General features: G+C 45.3%; 1 protein-coding gene across 1 annotated transcript in view; it reads left to right on the top strand.

Annotated features, from left to right (window-relative positions):
• The window catches only part of SND1 (staphylococcal nuclease and tudor domain containing 1), a 409,526-nt gene that overhangs the window by 296,132 nt on the left and 98,368 nt on the right, over positions 1-15,026 (top strand). The window contains exon 16 of the mRNA XM_032401299.1: positions 14,274-14,520. Within this exon, the coding sequence (XP_032257190.1) occupies positions 14,274-14,520 (247 nt within the window). The remainder of the gene's footprint in view (positions 1-14,273; positions 14,521-15,026) is intronic.

The following is a 15,026-nucleotide window of genomic DNA, read 5'->3' as shown; positions in this document are numbered from 1 at the left end:
TCGCCCTGTGCTTGGGAAGCTGAGCGCCCACTCCCTCCCGCAGTGCTCCACCGCCACTTCCTCACCTGCACGCCCTTCTTAGCAAGCTTCTCGTCCAGGGACTGGGCTGTCCTTCAGTTGTGCAATAAGCACACACTAGAGCAGCTTTCTTCTTCCTTGAAGACCGGCGCAGCCTGATGAGACCAGTTAATCTCTCTCATTCGGCTGCAAAAAATCTGGAAGCTTGTCTGTCAGTACCTGGTTTTCTCTCTCGCTGTCCTCCCTTATCTCCCGCTTTTCAACTGAAGCTTTGTATCCAGCATCACAGTTCAAATCCTGGCGCTTTGGTGCCCTGTTGCCACACTGTGACAGGGGCTAAAAAGCCTCAATTAAGTGCAAGCCGTGCTTTCACCGTCCCACTGGCCGCAGTAATGACTGAAATAGTCATTTCTGCAATGTTGCCTCGGTGGAAAGTAAAGGATGCAGAAATCCTCTTCTTTCCCTTGGGTCTCCCAAACAGGGAAAATAATCACTTCAGTAGAACAGTCTTTCCCTGAATTCTGCAAAGTGGATTCTAGCCAGTGGTTTGGATTTGCTGTTCCTTTTTATCCCCTAGAGCCCAGTGAATGAGAGAAGGAAATGAATAGACTGCTTGTCACAACACCACCAGGGTCTCCACAGTGCCTGGGGCTGCTGCTGAGAGACAGAGAATGGAAGTGGGCTGGAATGGAGGCCATGGCAGCAGGCGGCCTTCCACAGGATGGGCTCCGCCTCTCCCACACAGTCCCTTGAGGGCTTCCCTTCTCCCTCAGCCCAGGGATTCTTCCTGCACTTAATGGGGCTGTCTGTAGTGCGGCAGCGTCCTGCCTGGAGTAAAAGTCCGACTCTGCCCGGTCACAGGGAGGGAGGCCTAGAGTGCAGGCTCCCCGCACCCCTCCCTAGGCAATCCCACAAAGGCAGCAGATTTCACCTCCAAAGATGGCTCTCAACAACAGCACATTAGAAGGGACAGCCCCATTACACGTGCCCCAGCTTCCCGTCAGAATATTAATTAAATCAACTAGAAAGATATTTCCTGCTGACGATACCCTTCATATTATCTGGGCTGAAAGAGAAAAATGGGTAGGTAGAAGGGTAGGAAATCAAAGCCCGCATCTTGTGAGGACCTGGCAATGTTTAGCCTGGAGAAAATAAGACATGAGGACGAGAGGAACTAGAAGTACTGTCTTCACATATTTGAGGGGCTATCAAGTGGGTAATGGATGTTGACGGTTGAGAGGATTCAACGGACTGTACAACAGCTGTGGAGGTGAAATGCCTGGAATTGACAAGAGGTAGAAGCCATTGAGTCATGTGGATAAAGTAGGGACAAATCAGAGATGAGGTTTTTAGACTGGATGGTAGTAGTGAAACCAGAAGAGGGGACAAGGGAAGGGGAAGAGGAGTTTGGTTCTAGACATCCTGAGTTTGAGGTATTGGCAGGACCTCCCAGGGAATGTGTCTGTGAGCCATTTGGGTTTGGGTCTGTGGCTTAGAGGATAGTCTGTGGGTTCTGCAGGATCACAGTGATGGAGAATATGAAAAAAGGGGGAGCCTTCCCAGAGATAGTGCAGAGCATAAAAAGAGAGGGGTCCAGGACATAAGGGAGGGCAACAGCAGGAGTCAAGACAAGCAGCCCAGACAGCTGGGACACCAGTCAAGAGAAGCCAAGGGAGGAAAGAGTTGCACTACAGGACAGATGCACAGTGTTGGATGCCATGTAGAGATCTAGTAGGGCTCCTGCTGAGAAGAGATTATTAGATTGGTGAGTGATGAGGTTACTTTTCCAAGTAGTTTTAGTAGAAAGATAAAGTCTGAGTACAAAACCATGGGAGCGAAGGCTTTCTGTACAAGAAGTATGATAGCGCAAGTATATTGTCAGGGAGTGAAGAGAAACCATTGTGGCAAGGAACAAAGAATGGCAACTCTGGAAACTTCAAGTTTAGAGCTTATGGAGTGTAAGTTTTGAGTGGGGAAATCGGAGTCTGGTGGAGGAAAGCAGGAGTAAAGGGGAAAGATCACACGTATAGGAGAGGGACATTGCTAAAATGAGGTACAGGAGAGGAAGGTCGAGGGTATACGCCTGTGGTTCATGTCAGCTGCCTCAGCCACTCTCCTTTGAGCCATGTTTCCTTTCCTCTTACCTTCTCTGTTACAGGACTGTAGGCTTTTTTTAGTATTGTTTTTATTATTTAAGATATTCTTATGCTGCCACCTATTCTGATGTTCTAGTCCTGGGAAGTTGAACTCTGCCTTGGGTAGGTTTTCTCTTAACCAGCATTCAGCTTTCCCTAGAACAGGAGTTGGCAGACTTTTCCCATAAAGGGCCACATAGTAAATGTTTTAGGCTTTCTGGGCCAGATAGTCTCTGTCACAAATACTCAACTCTTCTGTTGTGCCATGAAGGAAGCCATAGACAACAAATGAGCGTGGCTCTGTTCCAGTAAAATTTCATTTATGGAGACTGAAATTTGAATTTCATGTAATTTTCACATGTCACAAATTTTTTTTTAACCATTCAAAAATGTAAAAACCATTCTTACTTAGCTCATATGTTGTACAAAAGTAGGCAGCAGGCTGGATTTAGTCTCCAGGAAGTTGTCTGCTGACCCCTTTACGTTACGCTAACCAAAAAATAAAAATAAAAAATAAAGCCATTCTTCGCCCACAGCCCAGAATTAAGCTACTTTTCAAGGATAGAATGTACTTATGTGTCAAGATCAGCCTGTGCTCTTGAAGAACCTTAACCTTGCCCTTTCAGAATTCCTTTCTTTTCGCTTGTTTTTATTTATTTATTGCTAAGTTACGTTAATAAGGTAAAGGCTCTTAGTGAGAGATTCTCTGCTGTCAGAGTTTTATTCATTCCCATTGGTTTGGGGTCTTAGTATTCCTGACACTAGCTGGTTTCTTTTGCTGCAGTTCTGCTAGCCTAGTATACTGATCGCTAGACATTTAGATTTCACTCTGAGGAGAAGCTCAGAACAATTTTCTGTGAGTGAAGGCTCAAGAAGGGCAATAGATTGGAAGTATACTCCACACATCTCAGAAGCATTTTGTTCAAATAACACAACACAGCTTGGTTTAGAAAGTCACTCTAAATTTATTCAAGTAAGTAGCTTTTACATTCGGCTGCCAGGTGTGTGTGTCAGAATACCTTCTGGAAGCTTGTACTTGCAGGACCCATGTGGGTATTTCCTATGGCTTTCTCCCGACCCAGTGGCTGTTCTCTATCAGCCTGGACAGTATAATATTCTCCTCTTTATCTATTAACATGGAATTTAAAAGACCAAGATTAGAATTCTTCAGTGCCAAAAATGAAAGGGGAAAAAAATACATCTAAGTTTTATTTGATTCAAAGATAAAGTTACGTGTTTAAAATAAGTCAGAAAAAGCAAAAGTTGAGGTTCTCATAGAAACCAACTCCTCCTCGTTGCTCAGACGTGGGGTTTGTGCTTGTTGGGTGCGGTCGCCATGGTGCCCCGGTGTTACATAAAAGCTGGAGCCCTGCTGCTTTCTCGTCATTGGAAAGACCATCGTGAGTGACCCTTGCTTGTGAACTCCAGTGCCTTGTTTTCTATATAACGTCCATATGAGGTTGTTGTTTTGATACGGGCTCTGAAGAGAAACTCAAGGGGACAATTGAGGGTCGGCACAGTTCTCTCCTACACCCGCCTGTTTCATTCCTCTCCTAGCTGGTGGTGATATGATTGCAGCTGCTGCTTATAGCAAACCCAAAACAAATATGTGTATTGGGAAGCAGACAGCCTGCCATCTCCAACCCACCCCCCCCCACCCCACCTCCGCCCAAACACCCCCAGAGACAGCCTGGCCGGATTGTTTATGGCCATGCTCTTAGGATGCCACGGGGAGGGAACGGTCTTGTTAATCAGTGAGAGTTTTTCCTCCCTTTAAAAATCATTGTTTTCAGATCCTGCTCTGCAGCAGGGAGAATTATAAAAGGTTATTCTGATGCTGACCCGATTGTTATCTGCTGCACCAGCTCCATCTGAAATTTTTTTTTTCCCTTTTGGGAATGATTCTTTGGTGTCTAAAGCCACTGATAAATCAAGTTTGGTGAAGCCAATTCTACACACTGCCTGGCTGGACTTAGAGCCAGAAATCCAATAGAAGGCCTCTAAGCCACCCCTTCCTCGTCTCCTCCTTAGAAGTGGGCAGTGGTTTAGCATTTAACACCCACTTGCCTTAGAGTCCTAGAAATAAGAGTTACTAGATTTCCTTATGAACTCACCAAGTGTTCTGAATAGGACATTGTTATAACAGGTTTGTTGCATCTATTTCTGCTAGGTTTAACATCTCTCGCATTCATTTAGCAAAAACAGTTATTGAGTATCAGCTGTGTTCCAGATACTGGGGATACCCAGAGAACTGGCATTTACTTTACCTCCAGTAAGCCCAGAGTGGTCATCCACCATTAACAGGCTAACAGCAGCTAGAGATAAGACCTGAGAAGGCAACCCTGTCTTAGAGGTTATACGCCCATGACTTGTATCAGAGAAACTTAAGACATGTTTAAAGCCAAGCACCGTACAGCAGTCCCTCCTTATCCACGGAGGAGTCGTTCCAAGACCCCCAGTGGATGTCTGAAAACCTCGGATAGAACCCAACCCTATATATACTGTGGGTTTTTTTTGTCTGTACATACATATCTATGACAAAGTTTCGTTTATAAATTAGGCACCATAAGAGATTTACAGCAGTAATACAATTGAACAGTTACAACAATATACTGTAATAAAAGTTACGTGAATGTGGTCTCTCAAAGTCTCTGATTGTACTGTACTCAGGTGTCTTGTGACGATGTAAGATGGTAAAATCCCCACGTGATAAGATGAAGTAGGGGCATGACGCAGGCACTGTGACGTAGCATCAGGCTACTACTGGCCTTCTGACAGTACGTCAGAATAGGGTCATCTGCTCCTGGACTATAGTGGACCATGGGTAACTGAAACCGCAGAAAGGGGAACCATGGGTGGTGGCGGACTACTGTACCTCCTTTCTATAGATGCCTCCCCTTCACCCCCTTCCTTTCTTCAGAGGAAGCTGCAGTTCCCATCGCATTATGAAGACTGGGTCCTATTGCTTCTCTTCCCAATTAACTTCAGCTTCTGGTCTTTCAACAAATGCATCAAACATGACCAAATCAGAACAACCCAATAAAAGTCAACCCTTAACAATTGGAATTATGAACTAAAAACAGCTTCAGTCTCTGCTCTTCCTCAGTTCTGATGCCCTGACTACAATTACCTGAGGAGTTGGATCCCTTTAATTAGGATCCCTTCATTCTTCTTTTATCCCTTTACTCTGATCCCTGAAAGAGCTTTAGCAGTGACATGTTCCAAAATTGGCCCACAAGATGCTGCCTCCCCTGTGGTAACAACATAGCAGTTCAGAGAACGAGGGAGAGAAAAAAGAATTTGAGACCATGCAGAATCCTTGTTTCATTTCTTACCCTTTTAAATATGAGTTGAGGCCTCAGATCATGTAGAACTAACTCTTTGGAACCAACTGGTCCACCATTTGCCTTGCTCTTTGGACCATTGTAGGAAATGTAGGACCAGCTGGCCCTAATGGGATGGTTTGCAGTTCTCAATTGTTAACAGATTCACTGACAGCATTTGCAATTTGAGGTCTCCAAATTAATTCTGATTTAAAGCTTATAAGAGAGAACTCAGAGCAGGTTGGTGCATGAGATGTGTTACGCTTCTGAGAACTATGTGATTTGTTAATTTGGTCTTATATGTATATTCAGGTATAACTACATTCCTTAAAATTAGGCAGATGGCCTGTCTGCCTCTGCATTTTGTGCCATTGGCTTAAGAGTTCTGGATTTTGTTCTTGATGCTCAAGGAAGAAATAGCTGTCTAAACATTGTTAACACCAAAGAATTTTTGAAATTGACTTGGACATAGTTAAGTGTTACTTCTCTTAGGGTACATACAGAGTTTAAGTGTCTTATTCTCTGTACATAGCGGGGTTTTAAAATTTGTGTTTTGTTTTTTGATGGTGGGGGGGAGGATGGTAAGGGAAAGTATAGAAACGGAACTAATTGAATCTGGGGGTAAAAATCTCTGCTGAGAGTCTGTGAATTATAAATTGGCTAGCTGCAGCAGCAGGAACTCAGGCAAAGGTATTGGAGTGCAGTCAGTGTGACAGGAAGCTTATTTTGGTGTTCTTTCTGTGCCTTGCCTTGTCCTTGACGTTTACTCCAGGGGACTGTGTATTTAAAAAGAAGGGAGAGGTGTCTGCGTTTCCATCTGGGAAACTTTTACAGCATTCTTACCTAGGGTCTTAAAGGCAAAGGATGAAGCTGTCCTGCTAGATGAGATGGTGTCGTCTCCCATTCCTTTCCCAGCTGTCACCCGGCTCTGTACCCAGCTCCACTTTTGCTGTCAGCCAGGGCCATAGCACGTACTGGCACATAAAGCCAGTGTTTGTTCGGAAAGTCCCACCAGGACAGCCATTTTGTCTGGTTCAATCAACAAAAAAATGCATTAAAATTTCAGGGAATAACATTTAAAGCAGAGATACTTAAATTTGAATATTATTCAAGAAATCTTTCCCAAAATGTAGAAAATAAAATAACAGCTCCCTGGTCTGGCTGCTTCTCCTAAGCAGAGGGATGGGCTTAGTGGCCACGTTTCAGTTTTAGGGTCAAAAAGCAGCATTTTCATTTCAATTGGGAAGCTTGTTTATAACCCAGTAGTCATCCCCACGCTTAGTTTTTCTGATATTTTGTCCAGATTTTTCTTTCCCCTAATAATTACACCCCCTGTTCTCCAGCTAAGCATTTTCCCTCCTTTCTCGTGTTTACACCTTTCAAATATTTGCAGATTGTTATCTTGTCACCGTCTTAGTCACCGCTTAGCCGAACTGTACAGATTTAGCACCTTTTATCTTTCCTTTAAAGGCAGGCCTCCCCGCCCCTGAGTCATTTTCCACTGCTCCCTTGAAATGTGCTCCAGTTTTCTGCGTTTCCATGTGGCCACACAGCTTCCCATAGCAGAACACAGGGTTCTAAGTGGGGATGGTTTCCCTCCTTTGTTGTATGGAAACTGAGCATCTCTGCCATGCACCATCCTCAGGCCTCGCCGGCGTTGCTGGTCAGCGCTGACCTCTCCCTCTCTCTATTTTAGCTGCACTCCCAAGTGTGCCGAGCTAAAGACCAGTGGGGTAAATGGGTGTAGCTGTGCTTGCCTTTTTTTCCTTGAAGTGTTATGTAACCATGAGAAAGTGGGATGTACGGAGTCAGGGAGTCTTTTGGCCCCTCTCCTGGTATTTGCATAACGTCTGCATTAACCCTGACAGTTCATTAGCCGTTTCCTTTTCTGTGTATTTACTTCTTTTCAGAAGTATTTTCACCAATACTCACTTACTCAGCATTTCTTGAGGATCTACAGTGCCACTGTATGCTAGGCAGTGTATTGGATGTTGGAAAGAATAAAATCTGAGTGAAACAGTACCCAGCCTAAGAGGCAACTTAGTTTTAGTTTTATTTGGGTTGCAAATACCAGGTTGTCATAGAGGCTTGCTCATGGCAGCAGTAAGGGAAAGAGCAGATTTCTGGGAACATCCCTGAAAAATCTAACAGGATCCCAGGTAAGGTCCAGTGTCTCAGCTCTTGGCACCCAGAGGCTGACTATGGCTTTGCAGTGGCCCCAGGCCCTCCACAGTAGGACTCTGGTGGTAGTGCTCCAGTGTGGATGCCAGTTGGTCCCCTCCGCTTACTGCCTCCTTTCTCTGGCTCCTGATAGGCTTATGGTTTGCACACTGCTGGGTTCAAATTCCAGAAAGAGAATCTTTTTGGCTCACCCGTTTTCTCCCATTTCTATTTGGACAGAGCTCTTTTCCCTCTGCCAGACTGATTGTAGATTGGCCACCTCAAATCATGTGTGGCCTCAGCTCTCCCTCTCTCCCCCAGCCCCCTGTCAGTCCCCGCCTTCAGCTTTGACCTCCATCCCCAATTTGTGGTGAGAAGAGGACAGAGGCCAGGGTCAAGGGCTAGAGAACGTAGTTGCCTGATGCCTTAGCAAGGGATTTGGCATGGTGAGCCCCGTGATTGACTTGTCTAGTACATTCTACCAACAGTCTCCCAGACACACATGCATCTGTCTACCATAGTCCAGTTAGCACATGTTATTTCTTAGCATTCTGCAACCTGTAGTTTTAATAGTAAATTCAGTCACCAATCACAGGCCTTATGCAGTGGTAGAGGGATAGAATGTTTTCTTGCTGGTGATTAAGCTTTATTGGCATAAAGTCCTCTTTTTCATCATTGAGTGCTCAGCTTCCAGCACAGTGCCTAACGCAGAGTAGGCACTGATGTGCGTGCGTGTGTGTGTGTGTGTGTGTGTGTGTATGTGTGAAATGGAGGGGAAAGTACTGTGTGAACTGCGGCATTTTGATGTATCCTAAGATCATGTCTGCGAGCCTCCTGTGCCCTTCCCTCGGTAGCATCCGATGCGGTGGTGCACGCACTGGACATGAAGTAAGCACCGTTGACTAATGCTTCCAACCAGTTTTTGCTTCCACTAGAGTTTTGTTTCCTTTAGTTAATGCCTGATCTCTTGTTTGCTGGACAAAGTGCCATTGGGAAGTGTCACTTCTAGCCAAGGCAGATTTGCCACACTTCCCTTTAGCTCCCAATAAAGGAAAACACAAACACACTTTGAGCCCAGAGGCTTAATTATCATAAAATTCAACATACAATGTAAAATATTCAGAGCGATACATGACTCTCACACAGCCATCAGTAGAATCTCTTATATAGCCATTATCGTATCATTAACAAGAATTTGTACTTCTTGTTCCAAAGCTGACTGACCAAAGTGTTGGTGTTAATTGACCTAGTCAGTCAATGTCTCTGGATGTATAATTTCTTTTTAATAGAATGCTCTATAGCCCAGCATTTTAAATTTGAAAGGGGGCACCCTGAACTCCAGGAGTCAAGCCTTGGGTGAGGAATCTCAAAAGGGCATAGCCAAAATTGTAGGATTTTATCTCCAGGGGAGACTTTGGAGTTCCTTTATTAATTTATAGACAGGCCATGAGGCCCAGAAAGGTTTCATACTTCGTCAGTGGAAGAGCAGAAACCAGAACCATGATGTGCTGATAGCTAGTGATGCACTTTATCTTCCTAAACCATACAAAGTCAGGCACATCCTCTTTTTTATTTTAAGTCGTCCTGGGCAACCATCATATCCCAGAAAGCATCAAAAAAGATATGAAAAATAATGGGTTTTTAGCTATAGGCAGATAGATCTGTAGGGCTTTAAAGAGGTCAAGGAGCCAGATGGATTAGGAGTGAGGGTGTCTGTCTTATCTTCCCTTCATGGACATCAGTTGAAAAGCCCCATAGGGTACAGTATCTCTTCATTCTGGCACACTCCATAGTAGGGAAGGAAAATGTTTAAGAATGTTTGGGGAAGTGAAATAAGTCAAGCAGAGAAAGTTAATTATCATATGGTTTCACTTATTTGTGGAACATAAGGAATAGCATGGAGGACATTAGGAGAAGAAAGGGAAAAACGAAGGGGGGGAAATCGGAGGGAGAGATGAACCATGAGAGACTATGGACTCTGAGAAACAAACTGAGGGTTCTAGAGGGGAGGGGGGTGGGAAGGTGAGTTAGCCTGGTGATGGGTATTAAGGCGGGCACGTTCTGCATGGAGCACTGGGTGTTATACGAAAACAATCGTGGAACACTACATCAAAAACTAATGATGTACTGTATGGTGATAACATAACATAATAAAATTAAATTAAAAAAAAAGAATGGGATTTTTTTATTGTAATTTATTTTTTAAACAAAATGTTTTTGTTTTTTTAAATGGCTTGTAAGTGTCAGGAGTAAGTTCGGCAGTTAACCTGCACCTGTGGTGTTTGAAGCCCAGCGGAGTTTGTATGTCCTTATTCAGGCATCACTGCACCGGTGCGCTCTCAGAAAGACAGCTAGTGGTGGTAATTTGCACGATCCAGAATCACAGGCACTTTCTCACCTGGCTGGGGAGGGCTTCTGGAACTCCAGTGATACCTCACTTTATATTTACAGTCTTGGGAGCTCCGCATTGCTGCATGTCAGCCTGCGCTGAGCTGCGGCCTGGCGTTTGCTTTCTGAGAGCCGAACTTTCTTTCCCTTGGTCTGTTTTCTCTAATTCTTGCCCTCTTTTCTTTTCTTTACTCTTTCTCTTCTTTACTCTTTCTCTTCTTTTCTTTCTCTTATTCATATTGGTAACAGATCAGCACACCAGGGACACCAGCCCAGTAGTGCAGTCCTTGTTAGAATAAAGGTGCAGCGGGGACTGGATTGACTTACTGGCCAGGCTCTTGGGGAAGGCAGGCCGAGCAGAGCACCTCCTGTGGACAGTATGTGTCTTCCTTCAGCTGGTGGTCAGCAGCAACAGCTGTCCTCCTGGCTTTAGAATGTTAACACTTGTTTGCTTTCCTGTCTTAGTGGACAGAGTATTCCTTGCCCTGTCCCCTGATCCCTTGGGACACAAAAGCAAGTCCAGAAGCTGATAAATAAGCACTCACTGTAGCCTTTGAGTTCTGTAAGAGGGCCATTAGGGCCCTCCCAGGCTTCTGTCTTCACCCCTTAGGTAGTCTACACCAGTGTCAAGCTGAGGGCCTTGATCCACCGGAGGTTTAACTCAATGTCATAACCATCTTTTTTATTTCACTTATTTCACTTAACCATAACCCTGGCCACCAGCCCGAGCTGCAGGCCTGCTGCGGTTGCTGGCCTCTCAGCTCTTTAATGAAATAGAATGGAAGAGATACTGAACATATCACATGTAGCCAAGATCAACCATTGTTTTGTGGAAACTTCGTTATATGTAAGTTATATACCCATATGTAAATGTATATATGGGTCACAATAAAATTAAAGGTTTGAAAACACTCAACTACACAGTTCCTTATCTGTAGAAGTACATTCTGCCTCTCCCTGCCCAGGCCCTGTTTTGGCAGCCTTCCTAGTGCAGCGTTCCCCACCCCCCTTTCCCCCACCACCTAGCAGTTCCCCCATTGCTGAGCATGGAAGCTGCTACCATGGTGGCCCCAGTGCCCAGCGCCCCTCCACTTTATGTCCAAACACCAGCTGTGTCTGGACTCCCTGAGCCTGCTCACCTGCTCAACGAGACATGGAGGACCCAGGCCCTGGACTCCTACCTAATCTCCATTATAGGTTATAACACCCTCTAGTTACAACGTTGTTGAACTCCAAAACTGGACTTTTTCTCAGTGGCTTTAGCATCTGACAGTCTAAGGTTCCTATACACCACTTAGTAGCTTTGTGATTTCGGACTTTATGTCTATTTATATAGAGAAGGTACTCAGTAAATACTCATTTTACACCTCTTGTTTTTCCCATAGCACTCATACCCAGGTTCCCATTCCCATTGGATGTGTTTTTAGCATACAGCCTCTCCCTGTCTGTCCTGAGCTGAGATGTGACAGTTTTGACTGAGGTTTTTGACTGTGAAGGGGTTACTTCAGAGGAGACAGGGAAGTAAGAGACAGCCCAGAAGAAAAGGGAGTAAGTGATAAAAGCAGAGATAATGCTCTTGTTCTCAAGCAACTTTTCTATTCCCTCTCCTTTCTCTTGCCTATCTGCCTGACAGGAATTAATGTGCATCGACATGTTTACTCTTTTCCACTCAGAAAGGGGCAGGGAGACCACCTGCTTGTGCTTCCTCCTCTTAAAGAGCTGAAGCTCAGCTGCTGGTGGGTGGAGGGGCAGCCTAAGAAAGGCCCTGCTTTGCCTCTGAGTCTGCATGGAGTGGTTGGGTTTTGGTCACCACAGGCCCAGAGGTCTCTCTCCTGAAAGACATTTTGAAGCCATTTCAGCGTGATCTGTTTAACTCCCTGGGCTTGTTGAGCCATCTTGTGTTCTGGATTTAAATCATTTTGTGGTCTCCCAGGATTCAAAGAGAGCTACTGGGATGTCTAGATTTCCTGAGATTCCTGAATACCAAGATCGTGACAGCAGAGTAGAGTGGGTACATCTACTCAACCAGTGAGACTCAGGAATCTTCTGTGCCCTTTTTATGAAAAGTCTTTCCCCCAATTCCTGCTGCCCAGTCAGTTGTCCCAGTTTCCTCCCGGTTCTAGTCCCCGGTTCATAAGCACCCCACCAACAGCACCCAGCTCAGCCCCACCCAAATGGCTGCTAAAGGTCAGAAACAAACTGGAAACTTATTGTAACATTATTCTTGTTTTGCAGCAATGCTTTACCTGTGGGTATGTGGCCAAAAAGTTCAATAGAATTGTTTATTTTTTCTCTCCGACAGTTCTGTTCTTGCTTAGTTTGCAGATATAAAATGAAAAGTGTTTTTGGCTGTTGATGTTGTAGAAATCATGAGCTGTCTTTCATTCAGTTTTACTCTAGCCCCATCTCTCCCTTCAAGGTTAATCTCAGGCTCTTTGGCTCTGAGTTTATTGCTCTCTTTTACAAAAATCAGTTCCACTTCTCCCATGCAGCCTGGCATTGAACTGCCCAGAATGAGGCAGCCCCAGTGATCTGCTTGCCCATGGGACAGTTGGGCCGGGCCCTCCGCTGCCCCATGTGCACCTCGGTGGGAGAACGGCCCTGGCCACCAGCCCGAGTGCAGGCCTGCTGCAGTTGCTGGCCTTCTGCTGCTCTCCCTCGCTGCTATTTTGTTTGATGTGCTGTATTCCTTTTGTGAGGCCTTGAGGCTTGGAGAGAAGGCTCTGTTCTTGAGCTTCTGAAAACCCAAGGCATAAACTATTCCCTTTCCTCTGAGCTTCATGACCTTGAATCCGTGCTGTGGCCAGAAACATGAGCAGCCACCTGGCTGCATCCAGAAGAGATGTATATTCTGTCCCAGCAGTGGTGGCCCCTCTTCGCCCAAAGGCTCCCTGGTAGGTGTTTGCAGTAGCCTCAACACCCTGTGCCACATGTTTTATACCTGCACCTAAGGCTGCTTGTAAGTAAGACATAACACCTCCCGGGTCTGCCTTATGCTGCAGCAGCAGAGACCAGCAGTGCTTCGGAGATCTGGGCATTAAATATATCCTCCCCCATACTTTGATCATTTCCTCTCATTGTGTCTCTAGCCTCGTTCAGCTTTTTGCATTCAAATTACAGCTACGGTATGAATTTTTTGGAAATATTTATAAGTAACTTGGATGTCAAAATGTGACATACTTTATGGTCTGTCACCGGTGACCACTGTTAGTGATAAATACATTTGCAAAATTAATGCCTGAATCAAAGGGAGCAAGAAAAGGCAGTCTGAGTTGGTTAGTGAGCACCTGTGTTGTGTAAAAGACTGTCCTTGGATATAAAGAAGTGTGAAGAACGGGATCCTCAGGGATCTTACAGACCAGGTATGGAGTGAAAGACAACTGAGGTTATGAGCATGTGTGATTACTATAAGCAATAATACTACTAATAATGGTAAAACAATAAGAGTTAAAATGTATTATACCTCTCCATATGCCAGGCATTATGCTACAGCATATTTTACGTACATAATCTCCCCTAGGTCACCTAGGCTCCCCTAGTGAGGTAGATACATTATTCTAGCAGTTTTACAAATAGGACAACTGAGGCTTTGAGTGGTTCAGTAACTTGGCTAAGGTCACAAAGCAAACAAGTGATAGAATTAGGATGTGAATCCAGGTCTGTCTGGTTCCAGACACCTAATACTTCATCAGTATTCTGTTTTCTTCTGTTTCTCATTCTGAATGAAAAACTGATGGTATTATTGTCCAGACTATAGCCAGAGGACAGTGGGGGAAGCTTATGAAGAGAAAAACGACACTGAATTAACACTTGTGAATTTGACGTGAAAGTCGGATGGTAAAGAGAAAATGTCTAAGAGTCCGCTGGAATGGCTCTTGGGAGGCAGAATGGCTGGGGAGAGCAGTATAATTTAGGTGAGAGAGCCATTTATAAAAATGATGGTTAAGACAGTGAGACGATTGGATTGTAAGGAGTGAGGAGCACAAGAAGGGGGTGCATCCCACATCTGGGTGTGCCTGTTTTCCCTGCACGTCTTTATCTGGAACTCCCCAGGTCCTCTTGACAATTCCCAGATGCTGTGACTGAGAGCCCCTCGTTGCTGCCCTGGTGGTGTTGGTTTTTCTCTGTGGGCCCCCTTATCTCAGACGTGATGGCATTCTGATCTAAGTCCTGCCCTGTTTGTAGGGTCAGGGGCGCTAGGCCTTCTGGGCCCCTTTTCATCACAAATTCTCCTTCTCTCCTGACACAGGCATCGAATGCCCCAGAGGAGCCCGGAACCTCCCAGGCTTGGTGCAGGAAGGAGAGCCTTTCAGTGAGGAAGCAACACTTTTCACCAAGGAGCTGGTGCTGCAGCGAGAGGTGGGACATCTTATGGTTGCTTCTTGTCTGAAGAGGGGTGAGAAAATGGGGCTCCCTTGGCCTGATGTGTTCCTGCCACATCAGAAATCAGTCTGTCACTTTTTCCAGTGCTCAGCCTTCCACATCCACCATCCATTGTAGGTCTGCCCACAGCCTGCTTCCTTGAGCCCTGCATCATTGACCAGGCACCCCCAAATCACCCCTCCCCATTGGCGTCCTGGGATACGTGGCGAACACCAAGCCCACCTCGCCAGCATCCTAATGCAGAGGGCTTACAGCTTTGCAGTTCTCCTCCTTGGCGAATTAGCCTGAGCTGCCTGCCTCCAGCTGGATTTAGAAGCTTGACTAACCCTGTCAGGGGCCAATTTTCTTTGAACATTTATTTGTATCTTTGAGTAATTGCATTTTCTGTAGCGGGTTTTCTGACTTAATTTAATTGTATTTCTGTTTCTGCCTGTTGGGCTGGCTCTTGCAGGCAGGAGTTAGGCTTCTCAGCTGCCGTGGTGTCCATCTACCTGCTAATTTTTTATCAAGTCATAGTCAACTGATCCATCTTCTTTCCAGGAGTATTCCAGTCATTCATCCTGCTAGGTGGGCACAAGAAAGGAACAGTGGGGGAGTGTGCCAGGCTCAGGCTGAGGAT

Source organism: Phoca vitulina, unplaced genomic scaffold (assembly GCF_004348235.1).
Source record: "Phoca vitulina isolate PV1807 unplaced genomic scaffold, GSC_HSeal_1.0 scaffold4, whole genome shotgun sequence".
In the NCBI taxonomy this organism is placed as follows: domain Eukaryota; kingdom Metazoa; phylum Chordata; class Mammalia; order Carnivora; family Phocidae; genus Phoca; species Phoca vitulina.
This window is presented reverse-complemented; position numbering and strand designations above follow the sequence as displayed.